This window comes from Silene latifolia, chromosome Y, assembly GCF_048544455.1.
Source record: "Silene latifolia isolate original U9 population chromosome Y, ASM4854445v1, whole genome shotgun sequence".
Taxonomy (NCBI): Eukaryota; Viridiplantae; Streptophyta; class Magnoliopsida; order Caryophyllales; family Caryophyllaceae; genus Silene; species Silene latifolia.
The window spans coordinates 318,976,247-318,994,484 of NC_133538.1; the positions used below are offsets into that span (position 1 = coordinate 318,976,247).

The following is an 18,238-nucleotide window of genomic DNA, read 5'->3' on the forward strand; positions in this document are numbered from 1 at the left end:
CTTGTACTCTATTTTTCAGTCAGTTGAGATTCGGACGGTCTTATATGGTCCTGTTTAGGAACTAGCTTGACGCTTTTACCTCCACTTTACCATAACTTGTTTTGCCTTATCTCACCTGAAACTCACTATTCCCATATCATTTGTAAGCCCTCGGCTGTGACGGACATTATTGGCTGAAGTGTGTGCATTAGTACTTGAATCGTCTTTCATTTTTGTTGCATGCATGCTATGTAGGTTGCAGTTAGGTGAGTGACTGTTTCTCTTTCTCTCTTTTACATATAATATTCACCCTTTGCTTCATGAGAGAACAATGACCACGTGAGAGTCCGATTTTGTTGGTCTTACAAGGTCGATAGGTTGGCTATATTTCTGAACAGCTTATAACTCGTTTGCGTATTGACTGCATAGCTATAACTGTTAATTTTTGTTGCATTAAATTGGTTCAAGTAGACAAGTTAAGCTAGCTCTGAGTTTTCATTTCCGTTCCATTAGTTGCATTTTAGTTTACTCGAGGACGAATAAAGGTTCGGTTTGGGGAGATTTGATACGTGCATTTTGTATAGTCTTTTTAGCGTATTTTAGCACGTATTTCTATGTACTTTCGTACTATTTATATTGCATTTTGCCTACGAATTGGCTATTTTGGTTCGTTTTGTCCGTTTTGTAGAAATGAACGCGAAAGTACAGGAATCATACCATTTTTGTTCTTTTTGCATGCATTTTGAGGAAACGAGATTTTCTAGAGTGAGATCTTGCATTGGGATGCGTGAAGGAACGGTCTACGAGGCATTCGGTCACGAGTTTGAGCTGATTTGAAGGAAGAATACTCGATCGAGCTGTTTTATCACTCGATCGAGTGGTTTCTATAGCTGAGAATGGTCGATCGAGTTGTTTTATACTCGATCAAGAAGAGCTGGAAATTGAGGTTACTCGATCGAGTAACAATTCTACTCGATCGAGTAGATTATCTGGCGGAATGCTCGATCGAGTGGTTTCAGACTACTCGATCGAGTGGTTTTGGCTGGCGTGGGCTTTATATAGCCCGTGAACTTGTTTTAGTTATTGGACTTAGCATATTTTCTATTTAAACGTACATTAGCTAGGTCATTAGGATCGATTCTATTCTTTATCTAAGTTTTATCTATCATTCATTTTCCACAGTAAAGACTGCGTTACTTTTTCTTCTTTACTGTAACTTTTGCTTTCGGATTTGTTAGTTCTTTACGCCGGATTCTTGCGATTGTAATCTCTTTCTCCCTTTTTAATATTAATCTCTCTTTCATTTGTTTTAATTGTTTGTTTTGCTTCATTTAATTCTCTGCCCTAATTACCTTTTATGCATTTTTATTATTGTCTCATCGTGTTTAATATTAGTTTGTTCATCGTTATTAGTTCTGATAATATTAATAACATGAGTAGCTAATCTATTTCATGTTAGGATTAGGGAATCTGCGGTAGAAATGTGACGATGTAGTAAATAGGTTAGATGAATTAATTGTGAGATTATGTCCCCATAGCAATATAACTGTATTTACCGACTTAGTTGAGTGCACGCTTCTGAGTCACCCTTTTAATCTGGTTAAATTTAATCCTGGATCGGAAGATTGGACTAAATAGACCTGCTATGAACAGTACACTACCCTGACGAGGACGGAAGTTAAGTTAATGGTATTTTAGGATAGAAAGTGGACCGGAAGGATCTTTCCATATCCGTCTTGCAGTAATTCATCTAATTGTTTACAATTGAGTCACTGGACTACCATAGTGAACCGAAATCCTGACATGTCCCCTCTCTAGTGATAGTTTATTCCTATTTTATGCCTTAATTGCTCTTTCCTTATTTCTCTTGCCTTGAAGCTTTTAGTTTAGGAAATCATATTACAAAGATTCTTATAGATATCTTGCCTCCCTGAGGAGATCGACCCTAGCTATATTGTTTGTTTAGTTAGTTATTTTTGATAGGTACACGACAGCCCTGTCATTGTATTAAAAGATTCTTTGATCGAGCATTAAGGTGTAATTTCTCTTTAGTCAATTTATCACAATTACAACATGCTTCAACAGTTTTAATTGGTACGTTCTTAGCCTTGTCTACTTTAGATTGAAGTTCTATAATCTTGTTGTCTAAGGAGTTCTGCATAATAGTGTAATTACCTTTTTGAGTTACTTATTCATTTTTTAAATTAGAAACTTTTTCGTTTAAAACTTTAATTTTCCTTTCTAGATTTGAGGTAACAGTATCCTCGGTTGAGTGTACGGTATCCTTGGGAAGGGTACGATATCCTTGACTAAGGGTACGTTCTCCTCGAATTGATAAGTTAATTTAGGGTTTTTATTACTTCTTACTAAGTTAGGTGCTGGTTCAACAATCGAGTCAAAACTAGGTTTTGAAGCAACTAGTGAACTCCCACTCTTCTTCGCAAGAAGATTTTTAACATTTTCTTTAAGCAAATATTTTTCTTCAGCAATATCGTTAATTTGGACCTGTAATTCTTTTAGTTAATCATTTTGATCAACACACGTTTCATAAACTTCCTCAAAATGATTTAAGATTTTATCTTTGGACATATCGCCATGGTTTTTATTGAGTTGTAACTCATGAGCCATCAGCGATCCAAGTAGACTTCCTTAGCCTCCTCTATAGCAGTGACTTTGGGTTGCCACTTTTTAGTTAAACTTCTCAAAAAATTTCGAACAAGATCTTTAGTTTCAAACAATTTACCACGATTTCTTAACTCATTTGTTATGTTTGAAAATCTGGCAGACATGTGATTGTTGTTTTCATCTCTTTTCATATGGAACATCTCGTACAGTTGATTTAGTAAATCTATTCGATATTTCTTAACCCCAGACGGTCCTTCATATGCTAATTCCAAACTATCCCAGATTTGTTTTGTACTCGTGTATGAGGAGAAACGAGACTCTTCTTTAGTGATTCCATGTTGCAAAAATGACATTGCACGTGAATTGTTTTGAGCTTTAGCAAAGTCATTTGCATCATAGTCATCTTCTTCCTTTACACTAGTGTTGTCGAGTACATCGACAGTAGTGATGGTAAGAGGTCCTTTGAGTATGATTCTCCAGTACTTGTAGTCCGTGTCTTTTATGAAATGCATCATTTTGTTCTTCCATAAACTGTATCCTGTACCATTGAATATAGGATACTTTGTCTCCTTTGAATCCATGATAAAAAAAAATGAAAATTTTGAAAGGATAAATAAAACGTAGAAATAAAAAGGGTAAATAGAGTATTGGATCGACTCTTTAGATGTTAGGCTATCAAGAGCATGAGGCTTTGATACCAATTGTAATGTTCAGTAACCAAACAAATACTCTACCGGGGGGGGGGGGGTGAATAAAGTATTCACTCTTTTTCGATTGATATGCAAACGTGGTATACTTCAATTTTTGCAACTTGTTAATTAAGTACAGATATGTTGAGTATGTTGATGATCTCTACAAAAAAAACGTCAAAGCAATAAAGCACGAAAAAGATAAATAACACAAGAGTTTTTAACGTGGTTCGGCCCAATTGAAAAGTCTACATCCACCCTTTTTATTAATTATTTATCACGAGTGCTTAATCTGGTATAGCGTACAATAAACAACTAACCCCACGACTAACCCTAATCGTGCTATGGAAAGATGTTAAGCCTTCGGTGTTTTAGAGATGTGAAGCTCTCGATTGTCAAGGATTTTAAGCCTTCGTGGTATAGGATGTTAAGCCTACGGTGGGTAAGATGTTAAGCTTACAAAGTTTCAATAATAAATACATTCGGTTCTAAAACAATACAATTCAATCGTCTAGAATAAGATTGTAAAACTATGCACTTTTTAAAAAAGATAAACTTTTGACACGAAAAGTACTTAGTTTAAAAGACTCCACTTTGGAAACATAATTTTGCAAAGTAAACGATTAAGATTAAAGCTTAATGTAGTGGAAAAAGTTTTTGAAAAATCCTGATTTAATCAAGTGAACTCGTGTGTTTTAGATTTAGAAAACATATGTATATGTATATATATATATATATATATATATATATATATATATATATATATATATATATATATATATATGAAGGCATACACGAGTAAACACCATAAATCTTTCGAATTAGGGTTTCTCGTACACTTGCCTTGATCCATAATCTAAATCTAAAACATTCATAAAATATTTAAAGAGAATCATTCCAAAGATATTTTAGCCAAAAATAAACTTTAAAAATATTTAAATAAGATTGATATTTTATGACAAAGATGACCAAAAAAAGATCATATAGAATCTGAAGAAATTCGGTTAAGAGTTTTATGGAAAGTGAAATAATTTTCACTATATAAAATAACTTTTAGAAAATAAGTTCCTTGTTTGGATAGAAACAAATCTTGATATATCTTATTAACAAAAGATTCTACAATATCTTGAAAATGATATATAGTGAAATCTTACTTTAAGAGATATGCAAGCTTAGATTTTAATCCAACTAAAATCCATAATAAAAAAACAGCATATTATAGTATTGAAAAAATATAAATCAAAACAAGATAAAAGAGGTTTTAGAAAATAAAACTAGAACTACTGTAGTCTCGTGGATATGGTCTCTTAAAACGAGGATACCGTTTTGATGGGTGATGTCGTCGGGTCACATCCAATCAAACACATTTATAATACTCAACAAACAACTAGTTAGTGGTAAGTCGAGGTCCATCCATGGGACGGTGTGCTTTGTGTTCTAAGTCTATCTATCTCAATTTATGCTAGTGTCACGATTGATTTGGGTTTGTAGTTGTGTTCTAGACTAATGCAAGCAATAAAGTAAACCAAGCAATAAAAGAGGGATGTAAACAAATGATTAAAAGTACTAGAATATCATGAGTTCATAGGGAATTCATGAGAGTTGACCATACAAACATGTTTACAAAGTTGCAAACAATTAATGTTGTAAAGGAACCGAGTTGGTTTATGTCTTACGGTTCTTAGGAAGAGTTGGGTCCCGGAGCCGAATCGATTAGATTGTACAACACCTACAAGTCGACTTACTTTCCCCCTAATCACTTCTATGCATGGTCTAACAAGACTCGAGTTGTTTTATATCTTACAAGTCAAGTTGAATGGATAAGAGATGAGTGTAAATGCAAGGATTCATAGGCTTAGCATTTCATCAAACATAACATGTGCATAAAGTTGATATTACAACAAGCAAGCAATTTAATTATGAAAACATTCTATATTAAGTTTGATTAATCCCATGTTTGTTTCCCCTAATTACCCACTAATCCTAGTTAAGAGACTACTCACTCATTATCATGGGTAACATGTCATTAATGGTGTCAATCATCACAACAAGTATAAACATGATAGTAGAATGAAGAAATGAACAATAAAGAGTAAAGAGTAAAGGAATTATACCAAAATTAAGATGATGTAAATAATAAAGCAAATAATAAAGGAAGAGAACTTGATTGATTGATGAAGGGTTGTCAATCCTCCAATAATAACCCAATAATCTTCAATTACCCAAAAGTAACAAACTTGAACAATAATTAAGGAGAGATTAATGTGAGATTTGTGGAAAGAGTAAAGAGTAATCTATTATAATCTACTCCTAATCTAATCTAAGAGGAATTTCTAATGTGGAAGCCCCTCTACTCTAAAACATGATGGTTTGATTATAAATGGGGTATATATAGTAGAGCATCATTAGGTTAAGCAAGGGTAAAATAGTAAATAATAATGCTAAATATTGGGTAGGGAATCACTCCTCTCAGAAAAGATGCGGTTCTCCTTTTTGCCGGTCTTTCTAAAATATGCGCATCTTCAAAGAGGGAGAAGAAAACGATGGGGCCTGTAACACAATCCGAGCGTCTAAGGTGTTGGGACGCTCGTCCAGTAGTAGGGGAAGACGAGCAGATAAAACTCAGGACGCTCGGATTTTAAGGCCTCAAGACGAGCGTCTTTGAAGGGGGGACGAGCGGATTGTCTCAGGGGACGAGCGTCTTGAGTCTCGGGACGAGCGTCTTGAGTCTCGGGACGAGCGGATTGGCGGACAGTTTCTTTGTTTGAGCTCGGATTGTAAAACGGACGTTATTTCCTCATCCGGACTCCTATTGGAGTGATTCAAAAGCCTAGATCACTTGATTTTTCGATGCCGTTCCATCTAGTATACTTTCAGAGCCAAAGGAGCAACCCTTGGTTTGGTTCCGAGCAATTTCTTCTTGCATTGACTTCCTTCTCGTCATCCTTGCTTTTTAACCTTATGATCCTTCTATATACTCTTTATTCCTACATACGTGGCCATCATTCTTGCCTCCTCTTCATACTAGTCCATTCAATATCATCAAAAAGCTTCTAAATATGCACGGGAGATGGGAATTTCGCCTCATTTATCTTCTTTCCTTCAAAACATACGAAATGCACTAGGAAAGCAAAATAGAAAGCATTTGACGGATAAAATGGCTATGGAATGTTATAATAGTATGCAAAAGAGGTTCAATTAGGGAACAAAATGTGTGCAAATAATATTCACATCACGTTTCTTTAAAGTCTGGCAAAGTTCTTCAGCACTTGAGATAACCGTTCCCTCATCTAAGGATACCGTTCCCTCAAGGTCAGTTTTAATTTTTGCATAGGTCTAAGATACTCTTTTACAAAATATGTCCTTAACTTATTTCTAGGACTTTGTGACGACTTCATAGATGTATTCTTGAATTCGAGCATCATCATCATATCTGCTTCTCTTGAATCAAGCTTGAATACCAAAATAATACATACTACAAAACATATCAAGCTCATAAATGCATAAATAAAATAACTTTGAAATAAATCCCAACTTGACAGGATTCAAAACCTGTTTAGACCTAGGGTCAACAAATTCCCCTTTTTTGATGACGTCAAGTCTATCCTAAGATTTCTTTCTAAGGTCGTTCTCCCTCAAATAGATATCGTCTATATTCAAATAAACCAAGTATCATAGGATTCAATGTATTAACCTAGATGCCTACATCAAATACTTTAGACGATAAAAAACCAAAACCAAGAGGAGTTGAACGAAATTTTAAAGTCGTCCAAAGGGTTGACAATTAATTTAATCTAATCTTAGTTCTATTGCCCCCTCTTGACCTCATCGAAAAGGACGAGCAACTAGGGTAATACCATGCAAAACTAGCACACAAAATCAACAAAATAAGAACATGCACATAATTAATAAGACAAATAGTCGATTAAAAACATAAACAAGAAATAGAAATTATTGTTCACACAATGAAACTAAAACATAAAGATGAGAAACTGAAAGGGGAAGATAAAGACGAGAAACTAAAACATAAAGATGAGAAACTAAAACATAATGATTGGAAACTGAAAGGGGCAGACCGCCCCTCTGCTTCTCAGACCTTATCTTGGTAGTTCTCTAATTTTATAGGTAAAATGTTCCGACCTTTTCTTCTTACTTCTTTTTTGCTTTTTTTTTCATCTTTTTTATTTTTTTTTCCTTTTTTTCATTTCGGTCGTGAGCTCCTCTCGTGGCAAAGATGCCTAATTTTTCGACTTTTTTTTGTAGGTTTGGCTCATGGAAAGGCTACGATTGATCGAGCCCCTGGTTGATGTGCTTGGATATCGCCCGAGATCCTTCATGATGAGAGTGTGGCTTTTCATGGTTGACTTCAACCACGTGTGCAACTATTGGGAGAACAAGCTAAAAATTGAGGTAGGACCATTGATTAATCGTTCAATGGTGGCATCTAAAAGCTTTGACGGGAGTTTCATCACTTGACCCTACACGCTCTATTTGTGTTCCCGACTTAGAATTCATGATCAATATATTCCCGGAAAGGCTCTTGAGGCAAGTCAGCTTGAGACAGAACATCCCGACGTTTGATACCGTACCACAAACACCACTGGCGTACACATCCGACTCATGTCGCGAATGGGCTCTTAGTTGGGTACAAAGGAACATATGGTACATACCTACTCTTGTAGGTTCTTTATGGGTATCTGATTCTTATCGCTAGTGGGCGAATGCTAGCACTTCAGAAGAGCACGAGAAACTGAAGAAGAATGATCCAGTTGACTATAAAATGTCCGAATTTGCGAGGGAGAATCAAAAGTACTTGACCGAGAAGGAAGAGGAAGTTGGGTTCCGAGTTGTCCATTCATAGAAGAAGCCTAAGAGAACTCCTCCTGCTGAGAAAATGGTTGTGGACAGAAATGGCAAAGCAAGACCATGAGAAAGACCATTGGTGATTAGGTCTGAGATAACGCAAGAGGACCCACCCCGAGGTCAAGATAAGAAGAAGAATGACAAAAATGACAAAGGCAAAGGAAAGATGGATGAATAGTATAGGCCTATGTCTTCTAGCATTATTATTTGTTACTATTGGAATAAGAGAAACGGGGTTTTTAGAATCTTGGGTTAGAATTTCATTATTTCATCATATGGTATTATTATTTGGCTGATTACTATTTATCGAATAAAACAGTTTATTTCAGTTCATAAACTTTTATACATTCCTTGATTTATTCATTCGAATTCCAAGTATAAAGCTTGTCCTTCTATTGGCACACAAGGAATATTTGAAATAAACTTTCAGGTTATATTCCTATAAAGGATTGCCTATGTATTCACCATTAAGATGAAATTAAACCCGTAACATAGTTCAAAAAATTGTGCAAAGGAATAAATGTTCGAAACAAGAGTTTAAAACGAACGTAGGAATTAAGCAAGGTGTTTTACTTACTCCTAAAATTGCAATTAAATTATTTTGACAATAGCGAGGATGATAGAAACATAAAAATGCAAGAGCGAGATGACATTGATTAAGAGGAGGCCAAGGGCCGTGTGGGACGTGTCGCATGAACACCACGCGGCTCACGCGTGGTATGTACGATCGGGTTTTAAGGATAGTATTTCTTAAGTTGATCTAGGTTAATCAGGTTTGAAATTTCATTCCCATCTAAGTCTGTGATTCTAACCCCGCCTCTCGTTCAGATAGACTTGACAAGGTAAGGTCCTCAATGGTTAGGCTTAAGTTTTCCCCTAGGGGCAACTGGTGAGAGTGCTCGAACTGATTTAAGAACTAGATCTCCTTCTTTGATATTCCTAGGTTTGACCATTTTGTTGAAAGCTCTCCTAATCTGTGGTTGGTAAATTTGAACAATATGCAAGGCACGTAGTCTTTGTTCATCCAAGAGGATGAGCTCTTTATATCTTTGCCTATTCCACTCATTTCTTCGCCATCATTGGCTCACTCATGTGAGGACAACACTTTCCATCATAAACTTCTTCCATAACCTTACTTGCTTTCGAATAATCGAGGCAAAGAAGAATGACATCCTATGGTGTGCTTTTGTAATTTTCCCCTTGATTTAGGACATATTGAGATGCTAGTAGTCGTATAGCTCGATGTTCTCTCTTGTCCATGTCTGGCGGATATTCACTGTTAAGCTTGTAGTTCAGAATAACTTGTTATCTATGTCGCTTCTTGATTTTCCTTATCATTGGTACGGAAATGCACATAAGTTGGCTCAGAACGTCTCTTTATGCGAGTGGCATTTCTATCATGGTGTAGACACCTCGTTTCTACACCTTCCGCCAACCACCCAGTGATGATTGGGCCGCATTTTAATCACGCAGAGCGATTTATGACAGTTTGTAAGTTCCGTGACACGTGATAGCTCAAATAGTTGAGTCAACCTCATAGTCAACATATACGCACCTATACGGCCGTTTAAACTGTAATTAGAGTACATTTGGAGTCCGGGTCAAAAACCGTTTCAATTTTCTAAAACCGTCTTAAGCCGAGTCGGAATGTTCTAGAATTTTCTAGAGTTTTATTTCTAATTTTTTTTTTTTATGATTTAAATCACGGAAATATTTTCTTTTCGGAATAAGGAAGCATACATCTTCCCTACTTCCTAAATAAAATCGCGGAAATCTTTCTTTTTGAGGAGGAAACCACCAAAGAGAAAACGCAGCAGGAGTTGCACCTCTTGCAAGGGTCGCAGTTCCTGCTGTGCCTCTTCGTGGGCTGATTTTTCCCAGTTTCCAGAATCTTTCCGGATTTCTTTCCTAATCCGATCTTTTCCTAAATTCCTTCTCGTGGTTAGTATAAATAGAGGCCTCTGCCTCATATATTCTTCATGAAAGTGTCCGCCCTTCTCTTCTCCCTTTGCAATCTAAGACCGCGCTTTTGCTTTTTGACGACTACGTGCTTGCTCTACGTGACCACGTAAGCTCAGATCATTCTGAGTACCAGTCACGTTGCATAGACCGACTAATTTGACCAACTCCACCTAATCAATTTTTTTTAAATCCTTTTTAAGGGCACTTTCATTCATACATCGAGTCAAGCAATCACTAAACGATAACTTAGTCAATCTCGTTTCGTTAATTATGTAAGTCTGAGGATATAAATCCCAATTTTATTTCTTTTATTTTATGTATTATAATTATGTAAGAATTTATATCATAAGCATGCTCAAATCGTCTTTTAAAATCACTTTTTAAAACCTTTTGACGGAAACAGCAGAGATTTGACATGGGGAAGAATCGCATCAACTGATGCACCTTTGGGAAAGGCCGCAGCATCTTCTGCGCCTCTTCTAGAGACTGCCTTCAGCTGATGCACTTCTTCTTCTTCCTCGGGTTTTTGCTTCTTTCGCCTTTTGTTTTCTTTCTTCATTCTTTTTCTCTTGTTTCGTCTAATAATTTTCAAATTAGTTTTTATAAATCTTTTTCAAACTTTTTCGACTTAAATCCCTTATAATTCAATATTTAAGGGTTTTTGTCGTCTTATTCAAAACCGGATTTTAAAGGTTCGATTTTCCCATATCGAGTCCTTCGAATTCGTCTTTGGTACATAGTTTCCCTATATTACAGTTTTGTTACATTAATTTTGTTTTCAAGTTGAAAGTTTTAACCTTTGTAAAACCCGACATCGTATGATTATAATCGCCATAATAATTCATTTAAACTTGTTAACTAATCTGACTTGTGACGATATTAGCATACATAATCTTACTAAATCACTTTTATTCGAGTCATGTTTCAATAAGTGACATAAATTAACCAACGAACAATAACTAACCCGCGGGTCTTACTTTCACAGTCAGAAACCAGCTCAGGAACAGTCACAGCAAGTGATGCGCCTCTTCCAGAGGACGCAATTGTTGTTGCGTCTGTTCTGGGTTGGTTTCTGTCTCTGAACTCTTTCTCGTCTTGACGTAGGCTTCTAATTAGGTTTCTAATCAACTATTATTCATATTACCGCTTATAATTCGACATATTTTTCATATTTTATTTTCTTTTCAAATCCCTTTTGAGCTTATTTATTCCGTAAATTCACTTTAGTTCATTGTAATCGATTGTAATTTATTTATTGTAATGTTTTTTTTCATATTTATCTTGTATGATTTATTTACTTGGCATTCACATGTAACGAATCTTAATTTCTACTTCGACTCAATTGAGTGCTAAATTGTTTGTTTACCGACATATTCTTATTCACATGCTAGGATTAATCCATGGATGTTGCATTGAATGCATACAATTGACAACATATCGAATATAAATAACTTCCTTGATCATTAGTAGAGGCGGCTATCAAGGCGGGCGGGATTAGGTGTTAAAATAAAGAGCTTCCTAATATGTACCCACACCCCTTACTCAGATATCTGTGAACATCCGTATTCATTGGCTTCATGAGAGCCATTGTAGAAATAGAAGGCTAAGGGTAACGAATTTCTTAGTATTCATGTCACTACTTTGTGTCTTGACATGACGCAAAATATTCGAACGGTTGAAAAATTGGTGGCGACTCCACAAATGCAGGCTTGTCAAACCTTTTACTGGTTTCAATGCCTTATAAATCGGTAACGGCCCATGTCGTGCTTTGTTCACCAAATTTCCGTGGGAAAGTACCGCCGCCTCAAACACAAAACACGCGAAATGCCGCGCGATACGGGTGGCTGTGTCCACAGTTTGGCGACACCGCTGGGGATGATACACTTAGACTAAGTCTAATGTTACCTAAGGTGAAACTTGAACAAGGTTAGGGAAACGTTTATGTGAGACAGTTGTCAGTTCTCATTAATCGAAGTTCTTAGGTCATTTTAGCCAGCCTTCCTAGGCTTAACCCAACCAATTCGATCAATCATCCCGTCTGGATGGTGCAAATTCCTATTTGTGCCCAGAGATGGATAACGATTGAAGTCAACTATTTTGGGTGGATTCTGCGCAAAGCTGCATGAAGTCAGGGTAGAGTTTGTTGCGGGGTTAACTAGCTCAACTACCTTGACTAAATCTGTAGGGCAGGATAAAGTATATGTAAAGTAAAGCAAATGAAGCAAACAAGTAAGACAACAAATTTTGTACGTGAAAAACCCTTAAATTGGGAAAAAATCACGGGCACCAACCCAGGGGAGGTTTCACTATGTATTTGGAGAATAGTAACGTAAATGGGCACAATATAGAATATTTTATCTAAGTATTCTAATTATGTTGCTTGTAAGGTAACAGAATATGTCTTGAAATGATCCTTGATGCTCCTTATATAGTAGTTTTCTTTAGGTTGCATAATCTCCACTCTTTATGGCGTAATATTCCTTCTTAACGACGTCATTAATTGCTCCTTGATTACTCTTTATTACCCAGATAAATGCTTGGTCTTTATGATAGAATCTTCTCCTTAATTTTCCCATAATTAGTGTAATAATGCTGAATTATTCTCCATAATTATATTTGACTTGGTCAAATAATATCTTCTTATTTGATCGATGCTTTCTCCTGCCAGGTGCCAGTCTTGAGTTACCATGACGTTTCTGTTCTGATCGTCAAGCCAGGGTAGAAAAGTATCCTGAACATAGTGCGGAAATATCAGGCCTAATAATTGCCCATTATCTTCTCATTATTGTTGGGTCAGGCTAGAAATGAGAAGATAACTATCCATTTAATTAAGTAACTTCTTCAGGACGGTTGAGTTAGAATCATTGTAGAAAAAATGGCTAGTTAATTTAAATGCGCCAAGTGTTCTAGTTACTGCAACCGCTTCAATTCTTGCATGCAAGTTGCAGTAAACCCTAGGTACTCACCGCATTATAAATAGCTCTTTAACCATTGCTTTTATTCTTCACCAAAACTAGAGTTCAATTTCTCTAAAATTCTTCCAATCTTTCTTCAATCTTCATCTTCAACCTTCGTCTAATTTCCCAGAATTCACCAAAAAATCAAATCATTGTTGTAAAAAGAAAATCAACCAGGGGTGTTGTAGCTCCTAGCACACCCTTCGTCCCAAACCCTGAAAATATTTCTGAAAATAAGCCTGAATCTTCTGAAAATCCATCCTATGTTCCTGTTATGGAGATGGTTTCCTTCTTCTATAAATATTTTCAATTCAAGCCATCAAAGGCGCTTGATGAACAGTCTTCTCTTCCTAATCATCTCAAGCCTGAGTTTGAGAAAATTCTGAAGGAGAAGGGGGTTATCCCTGCTGATGCTGAAATCTGGGTTTCTAACGGTTCTCCAATCAGGGCTGATTGGGCCTGTCTTGGTTGGTTATGTATTCATGATTGGGCTTTCAGGGCAGGTTGTAAGTTGCCTTTCTCCTCTTTAATGGTTGAAGTGATCAAAGAAATTGGTATTCCTTCTTACCAGATCATGCCCACGATCTGGAAGGTGGTTCATTCTATTGAGTTTTTATGTGACAAGCATGAACTGTCTTTTACTTTGGATGATTTGAGAAGCTACTACTCCTTGAGGACACATAGTCCTGGTAGGGTTAGTTTCAAGGCTAGGCCTTCGACTAATCCTCTTTTAAGCAACCTGGATGTTGGTGCCGACAAGAATTGGGTTGTTGGTTACATGTTCATTAAGACCAACTCGGTTGGGCATGACCTGGCATATCTCAATTTTGATGCATGCGTTGGTGGTAACTATCATGCAAATTTAACCTGTCCTGCACAAATTTTATGAGTTCAAAGTAAAGCGGTAAATATTTAACAGGATATACTTTCTTTCACAGTGAATGATTCGATGAGCACTATTAAATATCCTTCTGAGAGGATAACTGATTTTTTGGCTATTCCCCCTACTGAGAGGTAGTGGCCATTTTGCCCAGGGGTGGAGCGTTTTCCTCGCTGCCTAAAGGGTGAAGGTGTTTCCAAGGCTCTCAAGCCTGTCAAAGCTCCTAGTGCTTCTACTTATTGCAGTAAGATTTCTCTTCTCTTGCTTTTCTCTTACATTGATTGATTTGTTATGGCTTGTCTTTATTGCTAATGTAGTTCCTCATATTGTAGCTACCAGGCCGTCTACTAAACGTGTCAGGTTTAGTATGGCAGACCTGAATGCCAGGCTTGCCCGAGTCAAGGAAGAAGATTCCCAGGGAAGTGGTGGACCTGAAATTGAGGCGGATAAACCGATTGACCTGACTGATGCCCCAGCTGCTCCGGTTGTACCTGATGTCCCTGCTGAGACTAGTTCGGCCACTCACAAGAGGAAGCAAGAGGAGACTGGTATTCCTCCTCCTATCAGGGAGATTAAGGCCAGGGTAGGTAGTTTGGATGCTGCTAGGGAGAAGATCAGGAATTTGCTTACTCCAACTCTACTTTAATGGTGTTAATGGACCCCATTGAGTCTTCTACCAAGGCGGTTGCTATGGTGGATCATGTTGTCAATCTTGTGACTGACGCTCTTAGTTCTTTGGGGGAGGTATCTTATGTTCTCTTTTGGATTTTTTCTTGGATGTTTCCCTGATTTTATTTTTAATATTTCTTTTATTTCCCTGATCAGGCGGCGATAGCCTACCTTGTCAATGCTTATCAGACTACTTCGTTGGTGGCTAGGACCAATATGCTCAACTCTGATATTGATAAGCTGAAGTCTAAGCTTTCCTTTGCTTAGGCTGACCTGGTTGCTATTAAGGCTGACTTGAAGAGAGCGTAGATTGGACGTGATGCTGCCAAGTTCAAGGCTGGGTCTAGCAAGCAGCTGTTGTAGGAGGCTTTGGAAGGGGATGAGGAGCTCAACCTTGAGAACGAAGATTTGGAAGGCAAGCTTGATGATGCCGTTTTCTATTTCTTTGTCAAAAGGAAGGTTGCTGCCTTGTCTGAACCAGTGGAGTCCAGGGCAAAATGGGATCCTGAAGCTGAGATGGCTCTTACTGCTAAGAGATATCCTAACCTGCATAACCTTGGTGAAGAGGAGGAAGTCGAGTCTTCAGGGGAGCAAGATAGTGAATATGTCAAGGAGGCTAAGGGTGATGTTGCTGATGCTGCTTCTCGGGATAATAATATTTTTAAATAATAATTATGTTGGTTTTTGGCCCATCCAAGGGGGATGTCCCTGGAAACACAACTTGGTATTTTGGTTCCCTTTGTCAGGGACAACTTAAATATTTGGCTGCCTTTGCTCCAGGGGAAATGGCTTATTAATGATAGCAAGTTTGCCTTTTCTGGCTTGCTTTTTTTCTAAATCTGTCTGTCTTTTTTATGTTTTTTTCTTAACCTGTTAGTCTGTCAAATATGTAATTTTCAACCTGTCAACCAGTTAAATATGTTTTCAACTTGTGAACCTATCAAATATGTTTTCAACCTGTCAACCTGGCTTTTGTTTTAGATTGGTTTTAATATTTAATTATGTACAGTTTTTCTTCTTGTCATGATTGAAGTGGGTGGGATCTGGCCTGACTGGAGAGCTTATGTCCGCGACCTGGCTAGAGGGCTTGGTATTCGGCCTGTCTGGAGGACATTTGGACTTGTCGTTAGGATCTTTCACCTTCTTACCCGACACTGTGCTGCGTCCAGCCGTTATAGAGGTGTGCAGCAAATAGCTGGGTCAGGCAATTATTTCATGGCTGATGAGTCATGTATTTGTCGTATCTCGTGTGGGTTACCAACGTTCGTTTGGCAGGACAGGGTGCAACAAAAATAAAGAGTACTTAAATAAAAAATAAAGAAGTGGGATATAATAGAGTAGCCCTCAATCCTGAAGACTCATTCATGTAGTAACAGATCATGCATAATTTTTCAGGATTCAAATATTATATCAGGACATATATGAGCAGGGTAGAACACATAAGTTTTGCATATAAGATACACATAGAATTTGCATATTGGACATATAAAGCAGGCAGTCTTGACAGGCAGAATTGAATTTTTAACTTGTCAGGACAAGGTATAGCTGTATTATTCTGAAAATTTATATATGAAATAGTTTCAAATGAGTTACATTCTAGGACCTTGGGATCATTTCTCCCTCTAATTTTTGTAGCCTGTATGCTCCTTGTCTGACGATTGAGTCTATTAGATATGGGCCTTCCCATACAGGGGCTAGCTTGCATGCTGATTTTTCTTTGTTGTTTGGGAATACTTTTCCTAGGACTAGTTCCCCTTCCCTGAAAACTCTGATTTTGACATTCTTGTTATAACTTCTACCTGTTGTTTGTTGATATGATGCTATCCTGATTTTTGCAGCATCTCTCAACTCTTCTGTTAGGACTAGGCTGTCCTGCATCAGGCTGTTGTTTGCTTCAATGTTGTTCAAGCTATATCTTGAAGTTGGCACATGTACTTCTGCAGGGATGACTGCTTCACAACCATATACTAAGGACTATGGTGTTTGGCCTGTTGAGGTCTCTAGGGTTGTCATGTCTACCCATAGTACTAATAGAAGCTCTTTTACCCATTTGCCTCGTTTACTCTTTAGCTTCTTTTCAGGCAACTGATGACTACCTTGTTGCTTGATTCAGCCAGCCCGTTTGCTTTTGGGTAGAAACGGGTTGAAGTTACCAAGTTGATATTTCATTCATCACATAAAGTTTTGGTTCTTTTTCCGACAAACTGAGTGCCAATGTCAGAAATTATCTCTAAAGGGACTCCATACCTATATATGATGTTCTTCTTGATGAAGGATATCACTTCCTTCTTAGTAACTTGCCTAAAAGAATTTACTTCAATCCACTTGGAGAAGTAATCGGTCATGGCTAAGATGAATACTTTCTAGCCTGGAGCTACTGGGAGTTTTCCTACTACGTCCATGCCCCACTTCATGATCGGCCAGGGTGCCGAAATTGAATGTAGTAGCTCTGATGGTTGATGGATAATTGCAGCATGTATTTGGAAGGCTTCACATTGTGCGCAATAGTCAAGACAGTCAGCCCTCAGGGTTGGCCAGTAATAGCCAGTCTTGAGTATCTTGCTTGTCAGGCTTCTCCCACCTTTATGGTTGCCACAGTATCTGTCATGTATTTCTTGAAGTACTTGTTTGGCTTCGTGTGGTTCAAGATACCTCAAGTAAGGTCCAGTCTGAGATCTTTTAAACAAAGTGTTATTGATGATAGAATAAGTAGAAGCTTTAATTTTAAATGCTCTGGCCTCATGCCTATCCTGAGGTTTTATACCTTTTAGGAACCAATCATAGTAAGGTTTAGTCTCAGAGTCATTGTCAGTATTGACAGGGTTTACCTGCTCAGGCTTGCTGATGGCAGGTTCAAGTAAATACACAATAGGTACTTTATAAAAAATAACAGAGGTGAAATTTGAACCAAGGCTGGCTAGAGCGTCAGCCTGGGTGTTCAAGTCTCTTGGTATTTGCTCAATATAAAATGAAATGAATTCATCGCAAAGTTTTTTAGCATACTCCAAATATAAAATCATTTTTTTCATCCTTTATTGTATAAATTCCTTTTATTTGATTTGCAATTAAAATTGAATTTGTTTTTACCTTTAAGTTTTGAACACCAAGGTCTAGACATACCTTGAGTCCTACTATTAGGGCTTCATACTCAGCCTCATTATTGGTAGCTTTGAACTCACAACTCATAGCCTAGGCTATGGTGTCTCCTTTTGGTGATGAATTGGATGCCCCGTCTATGAATAGGGTCCACTGCGGGTCTGAGGTTTGATTTTCTAATTGGTTAACTTCCTTGGTCAGGTCTAACTCCAGGTTAGGGCTGAAATCAGCTACAAAGTCTGCTATGGCATGTGACTTGATTGCTATCCTGGGTTAAAAGGTAATATCATAGGTGTTAAGCTAGACAAACCATTTGGCCATTCTTCCTGATATTTCAGGCTTCTGCAGGATAGACTTTATGGGTAGGTTAGTCATAACTACTATGGGGTGACTTTCAAAATAAGGACGCAGCTTAGCACATGACATGATCAAAGCTAAAACATACGTTTCAAGTAAACCATACCTCATTTCAGCATCTAGTAGACTTTTACTTACATAGTAGACAGGATGTTGTGGAC

The 18,238-nt window shown here is 37.4% G+C and overlaps 2 protein-coding genes across 2 annotated transcripts; both read right to left on the reverse strand.

Annotated features, from left to right (window-relative positions):
• Positions 1–2,606: 2,606 nt before the first annotated feature.
• LOC141631259 (uncharacterized) lies at positions 2,607–3,185 on the reverse strand. The gene has a single exon (XM_074443955.1). It carries the CDS (start codon positions 3,183–3,185, stop codon positions 2,607–2,609), a length of 579 nt encoding a protein of 192 aa, XP_074300056.1.
• Positions 3,186–16,987: 13,802 nt separating this feature from the next.
• LOC141631260 (uncharacterized) lies at positions 16,988–17,644 on the reverse strand. Its single transcript, XM_074443956.1, has one exon. The coding sequence runs from the start codon at positions 17,642–17,644 to the stop codon at positions 16,988–16,990; it is 657 nt and encodes a 218-aa protein (XP_074300057.1).
• Positions 17,645–18,238: the final 594 nt, after the last annotated feature.

Bases quoted from the DNA above. Each gene is read 5' to 3' on its own strand.
- LOC141631259 (XM_074443955.1), bottom strand. From the start codon at position 3,185: ATGGATTCAAAGGAGACAAAGTATCCTATATTCAATGGTACAGGATAC.
- LOC141631260 (XM_074443956.1), bottom strand. From the start codon at position 17,644: ATGATTTTATATTTGGAGTATGCTAAAAAACTTTGCGATGAATTCATT.